At 42.6% G+C, this 21,743-nt stretch overlaps 1 protein-coding gene across 2 annotated transcripts in view; it reads left to right on the top strand.

Annotated features, from left to right (window-relative positions):
• The first annotated feature begins 5,515 nt into the window (after positions 1–5,515).
• wdfy4 (WDFY family member 4) overlaps positions 5,516–21,743 on the top strand; it is a 351,254-nt gene continuing 335,026 nt past the window's right edge. For both annotated transcript variants that reach the window (XM_063070340.1, XM_063070339.1), the window contains exons 1-2: positions 5,516–5,682; positions 11,973–12,140. In XM_063070340.1, coding sequence (XP_062926410.1) covers positions 12,012–12,140 — 129 coding nt within the window. In that variant the 5' untranslated portion in view covers positions 5,516–5,682; positions 11,973–12,011. The remainder of the gene's footprint in view (positions 5,683–11,972; positions 12,141–21,743) is intronic.

The following is a 21,743-nucleotide window of genomic DNA, read 5'->3' as shown; positions in this document are numbered from 1 at the left end:
TGTTGTAGAGTTTGGAGGCTTGCGTGCCTCAATGACTTGGAGTGCTACGTTGGCTGGAGTCAGGGCCATGTGCTTTAGCTCTTGGAAGGATTACCCATGCCAAACAGGTCAAAGGGTAGAGCAATACACACAACATTCTGGAGGAGCTCAGCAGACCAGGCAGCATCTGTGGAAAAGAGTAACCAGTCAATGTTTCCAGCTGAGATCCTTCTTCAGGGCAGGGAAGGGGGAGGTGCCTGAATTAAAAGTTGTTGAGGGGAGAACAGGCTAGCTGGAAGGTGATAGGTGAAACCAGGTTAATGGGAAAATCCAAGGGTAGGAGAAGAAGGGGTAGAGGCCAGACTAAAAGTGGTCCACTAGTCTGCCAGGTTCTAGGATTCAACTCAGGGCTAATAACCCTGACTGGTCCAAAAATATTGTTCCAGAAACAACTATAAAGAATCCTTCCATACAGAGAGAGATGGAGAATCTTCAATGCTACCCTAAACACTAGCAGCAGGATGGACAATAAGAAAGTAAGTATTCTAATAAACTCTTTACATTTTCTTTTAGAGGGTAGCACTGTAATGTAGTGGTTATCGCAATGCCTTACAGCATTGGCTAGAAGATAGTGATTCAATTCCTGCTGCTGTCCCTAGGAAGGTTGCATGTTCTCACAGTGACTGCACGGGTTTCCTCTGGCTGCCTGGTTTCCTCCCACATTCCAAAGGTGTATGGGTTAGTAAGGGTTAGTGAGTTGTAGGCATGTTATCTTGGCATAGAAACATGGCGACACTTGTGGTCTGTGGGCTGAAGTGACTTAGATTAATTTGGCCTTGACCTGCCGAAGGATCTCAGCCCGAAATGTCATCTGTATTCTTTTCCAAAGATGCTGCCTGGGCTGCTGAGTTCCTCCAGCATTTTGTGTGTGTTGCTGAGATTTCCAGCATCTGCCGATTTTCTCTTGTTTGTGATCGAACATTGTGGGTCACAGACATCATGGGTCAAAGTGTCTGTTCCTGCGCCGTAGTTTATGTTCAGGGCTGTTTTGCCTGGGCACAGTATTGCTTCAGTAATCTGAATGGGGTACTTCTGTGTCCCCCTCTGATAAAACTAGATTTCTCTGAAGAACTACTGTATATCCCAAAGAAAGGGCTATTTGTCCCATTCTTCTGTTCCACAGAAAGTTGTAAACTCAACCATGGTCATGATCCTCCTCAGTATCGAGGTGAGAACTCAGCCCGCTCCACCATGGACACCAGTCTCCGCAGTATCAATCAGTGGACTCAGCCAGTCCCACCATGGGCACTACTCTCCCCAGTATCAATCAGTGAACTCAGCCAGTCCCACCATGGGCACTAGTCTCCCCAGTATCAATCAGTGAACTCAACCAGTCCCACCATGGGCACTAGTCTCCCTAGCATCGAGGTGTGAACTCAGACAGCTCCATCATGGATACTGGCCTCCCCAGCATTGAGGACACCTACAAAATGCAATGCCTCAAAAAGGCAGCACCCATCTTTAAGGACCCCCATCACCCATAACATGACCCCCTTCTCATTGCTAACATCAAGGAGGAAGTACAGGAGCCTGAAGACACACAGTCAACGTTTCAGAATCAGCTTCTTCCCCACCGCCATCAGATTTCAGAATGGACAACGATCCCATGAATACTACAAGAGTATTTTGCTCTACTTATTTGATGAATTTTTTAATATATATTTCTGATTGTAATTCATGGTTTTTAAAAATTATTATGTATCGCACTGTACTGCTGCCACGAAACAACAAATTTCACGACATAGGTCAGTGATATTAACACTGATTCTAACTTCCTTTACTGAAGGAATGACACAAGCCCCAGCTCTCATCCCACAATGTGACATTGCATTGTTTCTAGTTCCACTTTGCAAAACTAATTCCAGGTAATGTGTTCTAGATTATAGCAATGCACTTTGTGCTTTAAAATACTTCTCGCTTCTAACCCCTCCCTCTTGCTAAGCAGCTGGATTTGTTTTCAATTCTCTTAAATAACAGTGGGTATGGGGAAGAAGTTGCCAGTGGAAGTGGTAGAGGCAGCTAAGATTGCAATGCTTTTGGACAGGTACATGACTGGGAAAGGATTCTAGGGGTGTGGGCCAAATGCAACCACGTGAGACTAGCTCAAGAGATTCTGAGATGTTGGAAATCCTGAGCAACACACACAAAATGCTGGAGGAACTCAGAAGGTCAGGCAGCATCTATGGAGAGGAATAAAGAGTCAATCTTTCAGGCCAAGGCCCTTCATCAGGATTCATTGGTGAACAGGGACAAATTGGTTTAAAGGGCATGTTTCTGTGCTGTATGACTCTAAATGCTCTCTGTTTGTGATTATAAGACATAGGAGCAGAATTAGTCCATTTAGCCCATCGACTTTGCTCTGCCATTCCATCATGACTGAATTATTATCCCTCTTAACCCCATTCTCCTGCCTTCTCCTCGTAACCTTTGACATCCAGACTAATCAAGAATCTGTCACCCTCCTTTTTAAATATACCCAATGACTTGGTCTCCACTGCCACCCGTGGCAATGAATTTGACAGGTTTACCACCCTCTGGCTAAAGAAATTCCTCCTCATCTCTTCTAAAGGGACGTTCCTGTATTCTGAGGCTGTGTCCTCTGGTCCTAAGCTCTCCCACTGTTGGAAACATCCACTCAATCTTGACCTTTCAATATTTGATAGGTTTGAATGAGATTCACTCTCATTCTTCTAAATTCCAGTGAGAACAGGCCCAGAGCCATCGGATGTGTAATAATTTCAACACATTTCCACTCAATGTAATACTTAAAGATACAGTTGCTGTTCTAACTTAGTAAATATGGAAACAATTTATACACACCAAGCTCCTACTGACACCGTGTTACAGTGGCCATATACACTCAGTGGTCACCTTATTAGGTACCTCCATTTCCTAATAAAATGGCCACTGAGTGTATGTCCATGGTCTTCTGCTGCTGTGGCCCATCCACTTCAAGGTTTGATGTGTTCTGCATTCAGAGATGTTCCTCTTCACTTCACTGTTGGTTATCTCAATTACTCTTGCCTTCCTGTCAGTTTGAACCAGTCTGGCCAATCTCTTCTAACCTCTCTCATTAACAAGGTGTTTTCACCCACAGAACTGTGGTTCACTGGATGTTTTTTTCTTTTTGTTTTTCACACCATTCTCTGTAAACTGTAAAGACTGTTGTGCATGAAAATCCCAGGAGATCAGCAGTTTCTGAGATACTCAAACTACCCTGCCTGGCACCAACAATCATTCCACAGTCAAAATCACTTAGGTCAAATTTTTTCCCCATTCTGAATTTTGGTCTGAACAACAACAGAACCTCTTGACCATGTCTGCATGTTCCTATGCATTGAGTTTCTGCCACATGATTGGCTGATTAGATATTTGCAAGCAAGTGTACAGGTGGCCACTGAGTGTATACTTAGAGGTTGTGAACACCCCATCAAATATTCCCGTGAGCTTCTCCCACTGCTTCTCTATAACCTTCAACATGATTGAGCCTTCAGCCATGCTCTTGGCCCTTTAGTGAGGCTTCATACTGCCATCCCAATGCCTTTGTATTCCTCGATCATTGCTTCCTTTCAGTGAAACAAATGGAGACGATGCAGTCATGTTAAAGAGAATGAAATTCAATGTAAATTTATTATCAAAGTACATGGATGTCACCAAAGTTCAAAGTGAACTTTCGAAGTAAAATTTAGTATCAGAGTACATACATGTTACCACATACAACCCAGAGATTTTTTTTTGTGGGCATACTTAGCAAATCTAAAGAACAGTAGCTGTAAACTGTAAACACCAGCAACTATAAACTGTAAACAAACTGTGAAAATGAAGATATAATAAATAGCAATAAATTATGAGATAACAAGATAACAGAATACTTAAATGAGTGTAGTTATTCCTTTTTCTTCAAGAGCCTAATGGTTGAGGGTTAGTAACTGTTCCTGAACCTGGTGGTGTGAGTCCTGAGGCTCCTGTACCTTCTACCTGATGGCAGCAGCGAGAAAAGAGCATGGCCTGGGTGGTGAGGACCTTTGATGATGGATGCTGGTTTTTTACGGCAATGTTTCATGTAGATGTGCTCAATGACTGGGAGGGTTTTACTTGTGAAGTACTGGGCCGAATCCACTACCTTTTGTAGGATTTTCTGCTCAAAGACATTGGTGTTCCCGTACCAGGATGTAATGCAGCCCGTCAGCACAATCTCCACCACATATCTATAGAAGTTTGCCAAAGTTTTTGATGACATGCCGAACCTCCGCTGACCTCCAAAGAAGTACAGGCACTGCCGTGCTTTCTTTATAATATATTTTTATGATGGTTCCAGGACAGATCTTCTGAGATAGTGACAGCCAGGAATTTAAAGTTACTGACCCTCTCCACCTCTGATCCTCCAGTGATTACTGGCTCATGGACCCGTGGTTTGCCTCTCCTGAAGTCTACAATCAGTTCCATGGATGTATTGACATTGAGTGAGAGGTTGTTGTTATTACACCACTTTGCTAAGTTTCAATCTCCCTCCTGTATGCCGATTCATCCCCCCCCCTTTAATACAGCCCACAACAGTGGTGTCATCAGCAAACTTGTGTATGGTGTTGGAGCTGTACTTAGCCACATAGTCATAGGTGTAAAGTGAGTAGAACAGGGGCTAAGTACAGATCCCTGTGGTGCTCTTGTACTGATGGAGATTGTGGAGGAGATGTTTTTGCTAATCTTATCTGACTGGGGTCTGCAAGTGAGGAAATCCAGGATCCAGTTGCACACGGGGGTATTGAGGCCCAGGTCTTGGAGCTTACAGATTAGTTTTGATGGTGTTAAGTGCCGAGCTGCATCCTGATATATGTATCTTTGCTGTTCAGGTGTTCCAGGGTTGTACGAAGAGCCAACGCAACAGCATCTGCTGCAGACCTTCCTGCCTTCCTGTTGCTTTGGCAATCGAATTGGAACAGATCCAAGTTGCAATTCAGACAGGAGCTGATATGCTTCAACACCAGTCCTCAAAACACTTCATCACTGTGGGTGTAAGTGCCATTGGGTGATAGTCATTTAGACAGGGTACTGGTACAATTGAAGTCTGCTGGAAGCAGGTGGGTACCACCATAAAGTACCCTGAGATTTATTTTCTTGCAGCTGTTTGCAGTAGCTACAAAGAAAGAACATAGAATCAATGAAAAACTACACATAAAGACGGACAAACAACCAATGTGTAGAAGATAACAAAATGGTGTACCTAATAAAGTGGCCACTGTGTGTATTTGGTCTTTAGCGACTTTAGCTTCTGGAAAAGCTCTGACCAGAATGCTGAAATTTCCTGTAATGCCTGTCATTACACTGACATGGTAGAAAAGGGAGTGCACGGTTGGATTATTTTTTGCTCAAGCAGCTTGTGCAAAGTCCTCTGATTTATTGAGGAAGAACGGCCCACATTTAATTCACTTCCTCTTTTCTCAGAAAAATAAGCCACATGATTCGAGAGTCTGTTTGCTGCTTGAAGATCTGCTGCCAGACAGGACAAGTGTTCTTGTGTTTGACATGGATTACATTACTGGCTTTGTGTTCTGAAGGAGGAATGAAGCTGCTGGCTTGGGGACGCCCACATATATAGCTGCCGCGCCCCAGTGGAATTTGAATCTACCTTGTGGCCACAGTCAAGTAAGTCCTGTTATTGCACTTGCTTAGGTGTTTCTTTACCATGTTCCATTCTGTGTGTTTTGGAAGAATCTGTCATTACACAGTGGAGAAGGAGCAGGATCTTGCTGTCCACTTCCATCGATCCCTCAAAGTAGCTGCGCAAGTTGATAGGGTGATCAAGAAGGCTTATGGAGTGTGTTGGTCTTCATTAGTTGGGAGATTGAGTTCAAGAGCTGTGAGGTAAAGCCCTGGTTAGACCGTACTTAGAACATTGTGTTCAATTTTGGACACCTCATTGTAGGAAGGATGTGGAAACTTTAGAGAGGGTGCAGAGGAGGTTTGTCAGAATGCTGCCTGGACTTGAGAATGTGTCTTATGAGAGTAGTTTGAGTGAGCTAGGGCTTTTCTCTTTGGAGTGAAGGGGAATGAGAGGTGACTTGATCAAGGTGTACAGATGAAAAGAGGCATAGGTGGTATGGCTAGCCAGAGACTTTCTCTCAGGACAGGAATGGCTAACATGGGGGGCACATGCTGAAGGTAATCGGACGAATGTATAGTGGGAATTTGAGAGGTGATTTTTTTTTTACTCAGAGAGCGGTGGGCGCATGGTACACCCTTCCAGGAGTGGTAGTAGAGGCAGATGGAGTAATAGAGTCATAGAACACTACAGCACCGAAACAGACCCTTCGATCCATCTAGTCCATGCCAAACTTAATTTGCCTTGCCCCTTTGACCTGCACCCGGACCATAGAAATCCATACCCCTCCCATCCATGTACCTAAACAAATTTCTCTTAAATGTTGAAATCAAACCTGCATCCACCACTTCTGCTGGCAGCTCATTCCACACTTTCACCACCCTCTGAGTGAAGTATCTCTCCCTCATGTTCCCCTTAACCATTTTGCCTTTCACCCTTAAGCCATGACCTGTAGTTCTAATCTCACCCAACCTCAGTGGGAAAAAAACCCTATCTATACCCCTCATAATTTTGTTATATATGTGGAATTTTAGAAACTCTTAGATAAGCACATGAATGATAGAAAATTGGAGAGCTTTGCTAGAGGGAAGGATTAGATTGATCTTCGAGTGGGTTAAAAGTTTGACACAATATCACAGGCCACAGGGACTGTAATGTGCTGTAATGTTCATTGTGCTACATGTACACCGGATAGCCACTAACTAGGAAGTGAGTTTTAATATTGAATGAAGTATCCTCCTGTTAAACTTCCCAAATGAAGCTGATAGATCTGATTATATCTGTGTGTTTGATTTGGGTTAGATATGGAAAAGAGCGAGTCTCCAGCATGGATTGAATGGTAAGGGGCTGCCTCCTTATAACTACTAATACTATGTCGACTCAGACCGAGGGGGCCGGCGTCGGGCACCTTATAAATGAATGCATTAAATCTCGGTGCTGTGGAACTTGATGCATCTGACTGCCTACTTTTGGTTAGTGGAGCGCTGGGAGTGCAGGAGGAGGTTCTGATTTCTCAGTGTTTGCCTCCACCGTGTAAATTGGTGAACATCTGGGGATCAGCCTGCCACAGCCTCCTTTCCTAACAGATGGGGTTTCCCACCAGGTGAGCTTTTGCAAGTTAAGGTCAGACAACTTTGTTAACTTACAGGAAGTTGCTGTTGTGGGCACCGGAATCAGTTAGTTAAAGCTGACAGAAGCCGAAACACTGAATACATGAAGTGAAAAATGAAAGGTCTGGTATGAGTGGCCACTATTGGTGAGCAGTAACTCAATCAGATGTCTATCCTACTATTCATCTAGAGCAGGGGTTCCCAACCTTTTTAATGCTATGGACCCCAAATTGATACCCCTGACCCAGATCTTCTGCCTCAATATAATTTTCCTTCACTATTCCCCATAAATATTTAATTTCCAAACGGTATCAGTCTCTCTTAGAAAGATAATGACTGAGCACCTGGTGTGTGAAGGAAACAGGGGTCTTGAGGAGTTGGGTGGAGCACCTGGTGAGTGAGAACCTGGATCCAGTGTCCCGGTCACTTGGACTGAGGTGGGGATGAGGGGCAGGCTGAGTGGGACAGAGCTGAGGACTGGGGTCCCAGTGAGTGGGTCATAGCTGAGATCGGGATCCCAGTATGTGGAACGGAATCATGATCTGAGATCCCGCTCACTTGTACTGAACTGGGATTGGGGTTTGTCTGTGTAGGGCAAAGCCAGGTTCGGGCATCCCAATGAGTCAGCTGGAGTGGGAGATGGGGGTCCTGCTGAGTGCTGTAGAGATGCCAATGCAACGGAACCCCAAGGCACAGCCATAATCAGGGTTCCTCTGAGTACAGGGGTACCGGGTGACGGTGTGTGGGTCAGAGCTGGGAACAGAGATTCCAGTATGTGGGTCAGAGCTGGGAACAGAGATTCCAGTATGTGGGTCAGAGCTGGGATGGCGGGGGGGGGGGTGGTGGTCGCAATGCATGGGATGGAACTGGGATTGAAGGGTTCCAGCATAAGGGACATAGCCAAGATCAGGGGGTCCAAGTTTGTGGGTCAGAGTCTGGATTGGGGATCCCGGTGTATGGGAATGAGCTGACATCCGGGGGGGTGGGGTGGTCCTGATGAGTAGTCAGAGTGGGCCTGTGGTCCTGGTGTGTGTGATGGAGTCAGGATCGAGGGTCCCAGTGTGAGGGACGCAGCCAGGATCAGGAATCCCGACGTGTGGGACAGAGCCAGGATCGGGGGTTCTGGTGTGTGTGACGGAGCTGGGTTTGGGGTTTCCGGTATGTGAGTCAGCACCAGGCTCGGGGATTCTGATGTTTGGGATGGAGCCTAGGTCGGGGGTCCCGGTGTGTGGGTCAGAGCAGGGTTTGGGGGCCCTTGTGTGTGTGATGGAGCTGGGATATGGGGCCCTGGTCACTTGGACTGAGCTGGGGGATATGGCTGACAGGGATAGAACTGAGGATGGAGGACCTGGTGTGTGGTATGGAGCCGGGATCGGGGGTTCCTGTGTGTGCTAAAGAAATCCAAAGACATCCTGCAGTCCGGAGTTAGAACGGAGTTGAGGGAAAACTTTTTTACCCAGAGAGTTGTGGATCTGTGGAATGCTCTACCTCAGAAGGCAGTGGAGGCCAATTCTCTGGATGCTTTCAAGAAAGAGTTAGATAGAGCTCTTAATGATAGCGGAGTGAAGGGATATGGGGAGAAGGCAGGAACTGGGTACTGATTGTGGATGATCAGCCATGATCACAGTGAATGGCGGTGCTGGCTTGAAGGGCCGAATGGCCTACTCCTGCACCTATTGCCTATTGTCCCAGTGAAGTCATTTCCCGTCATTCCAGTGACATACATCTTACATCTTACTCTGAGAATGCGCCCCCGCCTTCTACCACTACTAAGAGAACCACTCTCTTGTGGAGGTCACTGAGCATAGAACAAGGAGCAGTACAGCACGAGAAGGCCCTTCAGCCCACAAAGTCTGTGCTGAACATAAAACCAAATTAAACTAAATCCTTTCTGCCTGCATGTGATCCATATCCCTCCATTCTTTACAGATACATGTATCTGTCTAAAAAAGCTCTTTATCACCACCTTTATATCTGCTTGTACCACCGTCCCTCGCAGTCTATTCCACGCACCTGCCACTCTCTGTGTAAAGTAAACTTTGCCCTGTAAGTTTTTGAGGAGTCTTCTGTGTCTCATTGACATTGTTTCTCATTCTTCTAAACTTAACAAGTTCGGAGCCTGGCCTATACAATCTCACATTACAAAACAAGACCCTTATCCCAGCAACAAGTTTGGCAATTCTTCACTGCATTCTCTCAGTAGCAAGCAAATCCTTTAGGAACGGAGACCAAAATTGCACTCAACATTCAAGTTCAATTTCAACTTTATTGTCATCTGACGGTACCAAACGAAACAGCTTTCCTCTGGACCACAGTGCACCGACAAATCATGTATAACACACACAGCACATAAAACCACAATATTACCACAAATAAGTTAATAAATTGTGAGTCAAAATGCATGTGGTGGACAGCGCAGGTAACCAGTAAACAGTAACCAGCAAACAGCTCGCTGTCTGTGTGATGAGACCTCGGTGGTGGCAGGGTATTCATTAGTCTCACAGCCAGAGGGAAGAAGCCGTTACCCAGTCTGGCAATCCTGGTCCTGATGCTCCTGTATCCCCTTCCTGACAGCAGTGGGTCAAAGAGATTGTGGGATGGGTGGTAGGGATCCTCTCCAATGCATTGTGTCCTTCGTCTGCAATGATCCTGGAAAATGTCACACCTAGTGCGGAGGGAGACGCTGGTTATCCTCTCAGAGGTTTTAACTCGTCTCTTTAGGATCCTGCAGCTTCTGACCACACAATGATGCAGCCAGACAGGACACTCTTGATGGTACTCCTGTCAAGTCATACCTTCACCAAGACTCTTAAAAAATTATAGTGAAAACTCAAACTATCCAGCAATAAAGGCCAACATATCATTTGCCTTCCTATTTGTCTATTAGACCATAAGTGCATAAAAATAGGGGCAGAATTAGGATCACAAACATGAGAAAATCAGCAGATGCTGGAAACCCAAGTAACACATATGGGGGGTGGGGCGGGGGGGGCGGCAGCGGCCTGGTAATATTGTGGTTAGCACATTACTTTACAGTACCAGCGACCTGGGTTCAATTCCCGCCGTGGCTGTTAGGAGTTTGTACGTTCTCTCCGTGACCGTGTGGGTTTCCTTCGGGTGCTCCAGTTTACTCCCACAGTCCAAAGGAGTACCGGTTGGTAGGCTAATTGATCATTGTAAATTGTCCTGTGATCAGGCTAGGATTAAATTGGGAGATTGCTGGGCGTGGTGGCTCAAAGGGCTAGAAGGGCCCACTGTATGTCGATTTTAGAAAATGCTTCAGGAGCTCAGCAGGCCAGGCAGTATCTGTGGAAAAGAATAAACAGTCGTTGTTTCAGGCCCAGACCCTTCATCAGGACTGGGAAAAAAAATGGTGAGAGGTCAGAGTAAGAAGGCAGGGCACAATGAAGGAGAAGTACAAGGTAATAGGTGAAACTGGGAGGGGGAGGGGTGCAGTAAGAGTTGGGAGGTTGATTGGTAAAGTAGATAGAAGGCTGGAGAAAGAGGACAGAAGATCATGGAAGAAAGGGAGGAGGGAGGAACACCAGAGGGAAGTGATGGACAGGTAAGGAGATTCGGTGAGAGGGGGAAATCATAAATGGGGAATGGCGAAGGAGGGGCCAGAGCAGAAATAGGATGTTTTTCTCATCGTATCTGCCCCGCCATTTGACCATGGTTGATTTATTTTCCCTCTCAACCCCATTCTCCTGCCTTCTTGCTTGTAACCTTTGATACCCTTTCTAATCAATAATGTATTAATCTCCCCTTAAAAAAACTCAATGAACATAGAACATATTTTGTCCATATAGAACATTTGTTATCATTGGCTAGAACACCCATGTCCAATGAATATTCACTTCCCAATTGCTCACCTTTTGAAATATGCTCAATATTCTTCTTTATTGTATTAAAGTGGATAATCATACTTTTTAAACATTGTATTCCACCTGTGATAAAACTCCGGTAACTCTGTGGTGGGACTTTGGTGGTGTTGGACTGAAAGATTTGGAGTATTGTGAGCAGTTTTGGGTCCCTTATCTAAGAAAGGATGTGCTGGCATTGGAGATGGTTGAGAAGAGGTTCACAAGAATCGTTCTGGAAATGAAAGGGTATGAGGAGCATTTGATGGTTCTGGGCCTGTACTTGCTGGAATTTAGAAGAATGAGAGGTGGGGGGAATCTCATTGAAACCTATCGAATATTGAAAGGCTTAGATAGAGAGGACATCCAGAGGATGTTTCCCATGGTGGGGGAGTCTAGGACCAGAAGGCACAGCCTCAGAATAAAGGGACGTCCTTTTAGAACAGAGATGAGGAGGAATTTCTGTAGCCAGAGGGAGGTGAACCTGTGGAATTCATTTTCATGGATGGCTGTGGAGGTGAAGTCACTGGATATATTTGAAGTGGAGGTTGATAGGCTCTTGATTAGTCAGGGCAGCAAAAGTAAGAGAATGGGGTTGAGAGGGATAATATATCTGACATGATGGAATGGCAGAGCAGACTTGATGGGCTGAGTGGCCTAATTCTGCTCCACCATCTTATGGTCTTATGATTTTCTGGTAGTTGAATATTACCTATTATTATTGCAGCATACTTTTAATTCACCTTCTATTGAGTTCTCATATTTTTCACTTTTCTTGTCTGATGTTCCTTTTGGCCCCCATGCAATTTACAATATTTACCCTTGTTTTTATTTTAAACCATCACCCTTATTTTGTTCCACCAGATAGAGAGAGATAAGGAAAGGCCGAAGCAGCAGCAGGAAATGGACACTAAAGCATTGGATTTGGAGATTCTGGAAAGGCAAATTTCTGATTACCTGCACTCGCTCCCATCTTGTACTCAGGAAGAAAACAGGAAGTCATGCACTAGACTTGTCTCTCTCTTCCTCCAGGTACCTGCTTTCCACCTTGTGTCATCCCACTTGGATTAGATTTAGAATTGAGAAGGGTGGCACAATAGTGTCATGGTTAGCGCAATCGCTTTACAGTGCCAGTGATCAAAAAGCAGTGTTCAATCTCCACCGCTCTCTGTAAGGAGTTTGTACATTCTCCCCATGACTGCGTGGGTTTCCTCCACTTTCCTCCCACATTCCAAAGACGTATAGTTAGGGTTAGTGTTAGTAAGTAAGGACTTGCTATGTTTTCGCCAAAGTGTGGTGACACTGCCAGGCTGCACCCTTGCTGATTTGATTTGATTCAAATGACGCATTTCACTAATGTACATGTGATAAATAAAGCCAATGTTTAAATGAATTAAAACAAGAAGACAGCTTTGAGTAGAACAATGAAAAAGTGCCTTAGTTCAGGGTTTTGCTGGTTGGTTCAAAAACCAAATGGTTGAAGGGAAGTGGTTGCTTTTGAACAAACTTCCTTTCCAGTGGAGTGGGACTTCAGGCTATTGTACCTCTTGTCTAATGGTAGTTGTGAGAAGATGGCATGACCCATAGTCATAGTCATAGTCATACTTTATTGATCCCGGAGGAAACTGGTTTTCGTTACAGTTGCACCATAAATAATAAATAGTAATAGAACCATAAATCGTTAAATATTAATATGTAAATTATGCCAGTAAATTATGAAATAAGTCCAGGACCAGCCTATTGGCTCAGGGTGTCTGACCCTCCAAGGGAGGAGTTGTAAAGTTTGATGGCCACAGGCAGGAATGACTTCCTATGATGCTCTGTGTTGCATCTCGGTGGAATGAGTCTCTGGCTGAATGTACTCCTGTGCCCACCCAGTACATTATGTAGTGGATGGGAGACATTGACCAAGATTGCATGCAACTTAGACAGCATCCTCTTTTCAGACAGCACCGTGAGAGAGTCCAGTTCCATCCCCACAACATCACTGGCCTTACGAATGAGTTTGTTGATTCTGTTGGTGTCTGCTACCCTCAGCCTGCTGCCCCAGCACACAACAGCAAACATGATAGCACTGGCCACCACAGACTCGTAGAACATTCTCAGCATTGTCCGGCAGATGTTAAAGGACCTCAGTCTCCTCAGGAAATAGAGACGACCCAGATGGTGAGGTAGAGCCTCGTATAGATACTAACGATGGTGGGGAGATGTGGGCCCATGTCGTATTGGGCCGGGTCCAATTACAAAATACACCAGGTGTTGAAGTCTGAATTAGCAAGAAACTAATGAGCATTTGTTGTGTGAGGAACTGAGATAATGTTCCAGGTCAGTGAATTCCAAAAGGGTGTTGAACTGCAGCTTTATTTTTTGCAGTACAGACAGTAACTTTCTGTGCTAAAGATTTCCGTTGTTTATGTTAATTGTGAAACACTTTGGCTGATTTCCTCAGGAAAATCCAAAGGTGCCAAATTACAAATCTTTAATCTGATCAACCATTCTCGTTAACCCCCTCACTCTATCTATTACCCCATCACTGCACTGTAAACACTTTAAACCACTTTTTATAAAGCTGGTTACATTGTAAATACACACTGGTATTCATGTATTTATGCACGTTTTATTTCAGATCTGTGGTTTAACTTCCAACTTTTTTTTTATTCAATTCTTCACTCTTTTAAATTGTTGAATGTTTATTTTTTGCATGTTGTGCCAACACACCACCGCAAATTCCCAATACATGGTGAATGAAGTTGACTGTCGATCCTTGATCTTTTATAATCAGAATCAGGTTTAATATCATTGGCATGTCATCAAATATGTTTCTCGAAGATGAGAAAATCTGCTGGAAATCCAAGCAACATACACAAAATGCTGGAGGAACTCAGCAGGCCAGGTAGCATTTATGGAAAAGTGTAAACAGTCAATGTTTTGGGCCAAGAGCTTTCATCAGGACTTGTCATCTTTTTTTTCCAGTCCTGATGAAGGGTAATCAGCCCAAAATGACAACTGTTACTCTTTTCCATAGATGCTGCCTGGCCTGCTGACTTCCTTCAGCATTTTATGTGTGTTGCGTGAAATATGTTGTCTTATGGCAGCAGTACATTTCAATACATAATAAAAAACTATAAATTACAGTAAGAAATGTATACATAAAGTATAAAAATTAAGTAAGTATTGCAAATAGGGAGAGAAAAAGAAAAAATAATCGATTTCAAATATTTTTTGTAAACATGTGGATAAAAGGAATAATCTCTGTCATTAGGATGTAGATGTTTCCAGATTTCGATCAAACCATAATCGATTAAAAAAAGAGTTAATAAGTGATGCTGAACAGCTCGGAAGCTGCTGATTGGTTACATTATTGGCCAGAAGGGCTATTTTATTGAAATGGAAAGATGCCTCTGCTCCCACTTTGATACGATGGTTCTCTCAGGTGATGCTATGTCTTAGTTTGGAGAAAATCAGAAGTCGAACTTTTGATCCTTGATTTGACTTTGAGAAAAGGTGGGGTTCTTTTGCCCGCTACCATCATCTGATTTGAGTTAATTAAGATGGTTTCCTTCTGATTCTTGTTTAAATGGATCTGAGTTGGCGGATTGATGTTTTTCTTTTATGGAAGCTTGTATGGCGTACAGCTCCGGGGTTGTACTCCCAATGGTTTTTTTTTTTGTTTTTTTTGTTTTTAGTTAGTAGGGGTTCTTTTTTTCCTTCTTTCTTCTTTCCAAAAAAATAGTTTTTACACTTTATTTTTTCTTCTTATTATTGATATATTGTTTAGCTTTGTTAATCAGTTATTTGGTAATTTAGTTCCTCATTGTACATATTGACATGTTGACTTGATTACTTTAATTATTTTTGTTGATCTTCAATAATGATTAATAAAAAAGATTTAAAAATGAAAATGAAAAAAAAAATTGAGGTAGTGTGCACGGGTTCAATGTCAATTTAGAAGTCTAATGGTGGAAGGGAAGAAGCTTTTCCCGAAATGTTGAGTGTGTGCCTTCAGGCTCCTGTACCTGCTCACTGATGGGAGCAATGAGAAGAGAACATGTCCTGGGTTAATGGGAGTACTTAATCATGGGTGTTGCCTTTTTGAAGCATCATCTTTTGAAGATAATCCAGTAGACCCTAGATTTGTTATCTGCTGACTCCACTCACCCTAGCAGTCACTTATTCACCAAATTACCATCAGGGAGAATCAGGGAGACACTACAAGTCCATCACCACCAGGACTACATGTCATCTCTAAAGTTTCTTCCCTGTAGCTATCCAGCTTCTCAACAAAACTCACTCAGGTGTAATACCCTGACTGTCTCTGCACAACATCCGTGAAATGGTCTTTCCTGCTGTCTGTGTTCTGTGATAATTATTGGAACTGTTCATATGTTCACATTTATTTAAGTTTGATTATTGACGTTTGTTCTGCTAATTGTTGGTTGCTCATGGCTGTTTGCATTATTGTTTTGTAAATTGTTGGTTGCTATTGTGTTGTCTGTCATAGTATTGTCCTGTGTTTTATGCTTGGCACCGAACCATAATCAATGTAGCGATTCTCTAACTTCCGCTAATGCCCCACCTCCCCCTCTTACCCCATCCGTTATTTATATACACACATTCTTTCTTTCACTCTCCTCTTTCTCCCTCTGTCCCTCTGACTATACCCCTTGCCCATCCTCTGGGTTTTCCCCCCTCCCCCTTTTCCTTCTCCCTGGGCCTCCTGTCCCATGATCCTCTCATATCCCTTTTGCCTATCACCTGTCCAGCTCTTGGCTCCATCCCTCCCCCTCCTGTCTTCCCCTATCATTTTGGATCTCCCCCTCTCCCTCCCACTTTCAAATCTCTTACTAACTCTTCCTTCAGTCAGTCCTGACGAAGGGTCTCGGCCTGAAACGTCGACTGTACCTCTTCCTACAGATGCTGCCTGGCCTGCTGCGTTCACCAGCAACTTTGATGTGTGTTGCTTGAATTTCCAGCATCTGCAGAATTCCTCGTGTTAGCAATTCTGATTCTGTTTCTAAACTCATTCGTGAGGGAACTTTTACATTTTTTGGCACTAGGTGTAATGTCATGGCAATTGGTTTATTGTTATCATATGTGCCAAGATACAGTGAAAAGCTAGTTTTGCTTGTCATCCAGGCAGATCATTCCAAACGTAATGACGTTGATGTAGCACAAAGGAAGAAGCAACAACTAAATGCAGAATAGAATGTTACAAAGTGAAGAGAGAAAGGCAGGCAATATTGTACAAAGCCATGATGAGGTCGACTGTGAGGTCGAGTCCATCACTAACATAAATTTCTCTTTGAGCCTGGTGTCCGTTCTCAAGCTTTCTATCTTCTTCCTGATGGAGAGGGTTGGGAGGGGGAGGTTGAGGGGAGTTGAAATTGACCAGGTGAAAGGGGTTCTTGATTATGTTGGCTGCTTTCCTGAGGCAGCGGGAAGTTCAGACAGAATTAGTGGAAGCAGGCGGGTTTTCATGATAGATCACTATTCCCAACCGGTGGTAAGGATTTTGAGATGAACTGAAAACAAAAAAGTACTGAAAATACTCATCAGGCTAGGCTACATCAATGGGAAGAGAAACAGGGTTAACATTTCAAGTGAAAGACCTTTAATCAGATTGGTCTTTGACCTGAAACATTGACTCTTCTTTCCTTCCCACAGATGCGGCCTGACCTACTGAGGACCTCCAGTATTCTCTTTCAAATTCAGATTTCCAGTGTCTTCTTTAAAAAAAATTCAGGGATATTGAGGTCCCAGGTTTGCTTCTAAGTGTTGATCTCAGTTCCTAGAGATATTTGTGCCTTTCAACAGGATGGTTGCAGGCACGTAGAACAGGCATTTGATGGTTATAAGCATAAGAGATTCTGCAGATTAGATTATGAGAACACTCAGTCCTCTTTTATTGTCATTTAGAAATGCATACATGCATTAAGAAATGATACAATGTTTCTCCAGAGTGATATCACAGAAAAACAGGACAAACCAAAGACTAACACTGACAGAACCACATAATTATAACGTATAGTTACAGCAGTGCAAAGCAATACCATAATTTGATAAAGAACAAATCATGGGCACGGTAAAAAAAAGTCTCAAAGTCCCCGAGTCGATCAACTCCCGAGTCCCCGATAGCAGGCAGCAAAAGGGAGAAACTCCCTGCCATAAATCTCCAGGCACTGACAACTTGCTGATGCCTCGGAAGCAGCTGACCACAGCCGACACTGAGTCTGTCCATCCGAAAACTTCGAGCCTCAACCAGCCCCTCCGATACAGCCTCCCAAGCGCCATTCTCTGCTGAGTGCCTTCGACCTTGCCCCGGCCGCTGAAACAAGCAAAGCCGAGGATTCGGGGCCTTCTGCTCCGGAAATTCCGTTACCACACAGTAGTAGTGGCAGTGAAGCGGGCATTTCAGAAGTTTCTCCAGATGTTCCTCCGTACTCTCACGTCTGTCTCCATCAAATCAGAATTGTGCACGGTCCCCTACTTGATAGATTACAGATATCATTCACTGGAGACGCCGCGTGCGCTGCTGTCGCGCCGCCATCTTCTCCTCCTCCTGGATGCTGGAAATTCAGAGTAACACATACAAAATAATGGAGGAACTTAGCGGATCAGACAGCATTTATGGAGAGGAATAAACAGTCCACATTTTGTGTCAAGACCCTTCATCAGGATGAGAAAGAAAGGGGAAGAAGCCAGAATAAGAAAGTGGGGGAAGGGGAGGAGCAGAAGGTGGCAGGTGATAGTTGAAGAAGGGTTCTCTTTCTTTCTTTATTACTCTTTTTATTGATTTTTTTAAAAGGCAAAGATATGGTCAAGAGGTGAATTAGTTCAAATACATATATCAGTTACATTATAAACCAAGATTAAGATAAATGTTGTCAAAATCATAGATAATGTTAAACTAGTGTAAAATATATAAAGAAGAAGTGTCCTCATGAAGGATCTGGGACTGAAATGCCCTCTGCATATTCTGTTCCTCCAGCATTTTGTGTGTGTTGCTTTGGTGTTAGGTGAGACCAGGTGAGGGGGAAGGTGGGTGGTTAGGGGAGGGGGGATGAAGTGAGAATCATGAAGGAGATAGATGGAAAAGGTAAAGGGCTAGAGAAGAAGGAATCTAATAGGAGAGGAGACTGGACCATGGCAGAAAAGGAAGGAGGAGGGGACCCAGGGGGAGGTGGTGGGCAGGTAAGGAGAAGAGAAGGAGTAAGAGAGATGCCAGAATGGTTCAATCTTAATTTGATATTGGGGAACTTCAATTATCGAGATATGAGGTAGGATAGTAATTATATAATTGACAGTAGCTTCTGAAGTGTGTTGAGGAAGACTATTTTGATCAGTAGATGTTTGGTGCAATAAGACAGAATTGATTTGTTCTGGTAAATGATCCAGGCCAAATGGGGGAACTTGTAGGTAACCGTGAACCTTGATTTGACTTGATAATGTCATGAGAATTTAGAACACCTGTGGAAAAGGATATAGACCACACCAGGCTGAGGTGATCAATTGAAGAAGAACTGGAATTGAAGGCTGGCAGGTGAGACTTCTCCAGCATATGTGTAAGTATATTCCCATGGGACAGAAGTCAAAACCAGGTATTAAGACAAGGAACAACCAGGCTCAGAGGGAAATGACATGAGAGGCAAGGAAAGGGTATTAGAAAAGACTGACAGCAGACACAAGGGGAACTTACAAGGATTCTGTTGGAACGAATAGGGAAAGGTTCTCTCTTTCAATATTTTTATTGATATATAAATTGCATGAATACAAATACAAAATTCATAAGGATACAAGTAAATAATACAAATTACATTACATTTAAATCACAGTAATATGATCACAGTATCCCATATTCCAAATCAATCATGTAGAAAAAAGATTGAATTATGAAATGAAATAAAATAAAGTAATTGTATTTTATTAAAAAGCATCTACCCCCACTACCAAAATGAGTTGGTAAAAAAAAAGAGAAGAAAAAAGGAAAATACCTTTCCATATGATATTATAATAATAATGGCTCAAATCCATACTTTAATAACAGTTCAAATATTATGAAAATAATTCAGAAAGGGTCCCCATAACATTAGAAAATCATGTTTAGAATCAGAAATCGAACAACGAATCTTCTCTAGATCAAGGCACAACATAACGTCAGATAGCCATTGAACATGAGTGGGCGGGGCGGTTTCCTTCCATTTGAGCAAGGTCGCCCTCCTGGCCATAAGAGACATAAAGGCCAATACCCGCAAATTAGATGGTTTCAATTTTGTAACACTATCCTCAACAATATCAAGCATGGCAGTCAAAGGATTGGGCTTAAAACTGACATTGAAGAGTACAGAAAAAGTTTGAAGTACATCTTTCCAAAATTTTTCAAGGCTCAGACATGTCCAAAACATATGTATTAGTGTGGCCACACCATTAGTACATCTATCACAGTAAGGGGAAATAACTGCGTAGAAACGAAAGGGCTTGTCTTTAGTCATATGAACTCTATGTATCATTTTGAATTGTAATAAAGAATGACGAGCACATAATGATGAAGAATTAATTAATTTTAAAATAATCTTCCAGCTCTCTTCAGATATGAAAATCTGTAAATCCTTTTCTCAATCTCCTTTAATTTTATCTAAAGAGGCCTTTCTCAGTACCAACAGTAGATTATAAATGTAAGATATTGAACTGTTATCAAAGGGTTTCAGATTAAAAATTGTATCTATTATATTCTTATCTGGACTTTTAGGAAATGTATGTAACTGATATCTTAAAAAATCTCTAATCTGTAAGTATCGAAAGAAGTGAGTATTGGAAAGGTTAAATTTCGTTGAGCGTTGCACAAAAGAAGAGAGATTCCCTCCATCAAACAAATCCTGAAATCGTTTAATACCCAATCTATCCCATTCTTTAGAAGATAAGTCAATTAAAGATGGATTAAAAAAAACAATTAGAAAAGATGGGACTTGAGAGGGAGAATCTCAATAAACCAAAATGTTTTCTAAACTGTAACCAAATCCTCAAAGTATGTTTGACTACCACATTGTCAGTTAGTTTATTTAAAGATAAAGGAAGCGAGGATCCAAGTAAAGAAATAATGGAAAATTTCATAACAGAGTTGACTTCCGAAGAAACCCATGTAGGGCAATTCTCATAGTTAATGTAATATATCCAGAACGTAATATAAGGTTTATAATTTGTTTTATTTATTAAGAGAAAATTAATTTATTATATAAGAGAAGAGATGATGCCGATTTGATATTTGTGGAGAAGACGGCATGAATGTGATCATGTCCTTTACATCAGTCCTTACAGAAGTTTGAAGTCAATTCAAAGTAAATTGATTATCAAAGTATATACTGCATAGCTCACCATATACAACTCTGAGATTCATTTTCTTGTGGGCATTAGCAATAAATACAAAGAAACAACAGAAAAAGCAAACAAAATAATAATAATAATAAATAAGCAATAAATATCGAGACCATGAAATGAAGAGTCCTTGAAAGTGAGTCCATTGGTTGTGGGAACAGTTTAGTGATGGGCTGAGCCTAATGATTAAGGGATAATAACCTGCTCCTGAACCTGGTGGTGTGTGTCCTGAGGCTCCTGCACCACCTTCCTGTCAGAGACGCTGCAGGCATATCGTGACAGGAAACTGAGGCCATGAGTCTAAATGGGCTACAGGTTGATGAAAAGGAGGTATTGGAAAAGTAACAGTACTTAAAGAGGATAGTTACCTGGTTCGGGTAGAATATATCCCAGGTTGCTGGTGGAAACAGCCCTTTGCAAGGAAAGGTGTCGGAATGTACTCAGCAATTAAGGATTGGCTTTAGGACACAGAACAGTACAGCATAGCAGAGGAACAGATCCTACATTCCACAATGCTGTTGTGTTTAACTAATGAAACTAATAATCAAATGCCAAGTTGAGGGCATGTATTGTTGGCTCTGGATGCACGGCAGTACTTGTGGGCATCCCTCAGCACATTCTTGATACAAATGATGCATTTTGCTGCATGTTTCAATGTACATGTGATAATTAAAGCTAATCTTTATTCTTTAACTAAACTACATGAAATCCCTTCTGCCTACAGAATGTGCATATAAATTCCATTGTGCTTAACTAAGAGAAGCCAATGTAGCTTGGAAAGTTTTGAAATAGTAACAAGAACGGAATTAGTAATCAATGAATAAGTGTGAATTGATTAGAAAAAGCTAATTAAAGATTTTTAAAGGTAAATTATGTCTAACTAATATGCTCAAGCTTTTGATGAAGGAACAGAGATTAGAGAGTAAGAGAATATCTTTATTTGTCACACGTGCATCAAAACATCGAAACATACAGTGAAGTGTGTTGTTTGTGTCAATGATCAATAAAGTCTGAGTACTGTGCTGCGGGCAGCCCACAAGTGTCACCATACTTCCAGCGCCAACATAGCATGTCCGGAACTCACTAATCGTAACCTATGCATCCTTGGTATGTGGGAAGAAACTGGAACACTGGGAAGAAAACCATGTAGACACAGGGTGAATGTACAAACTCTTTATAGATAGCAGCAGAAATTAAACCCTGGTCTTCCGATTACTGGTTACGTTAATCATTACACTACTGTGCTGTCGATGCAGAGTGTCAATA

Source organism: Mobula hypostoma, chromosome 18 (assembly GCF_963921235.1).
Source record: "Mobula hypostoma chromosome 18, sMobHyp1.1, whole genome shotgun sequence".
NCBI classification, from domain to species: domain Eukaryota; kingdom Metazoa; phylum Chordata; class Chondrichthyes; order Myliobatiformes; family Myliobatidae; genus Mobula; species Mobula hypostoma.
The sequence above is the reverse complement of the archived record's forward strand: the minus strand, read 5'-3'. Positions and strand labels throughout refer to the sequence as shown.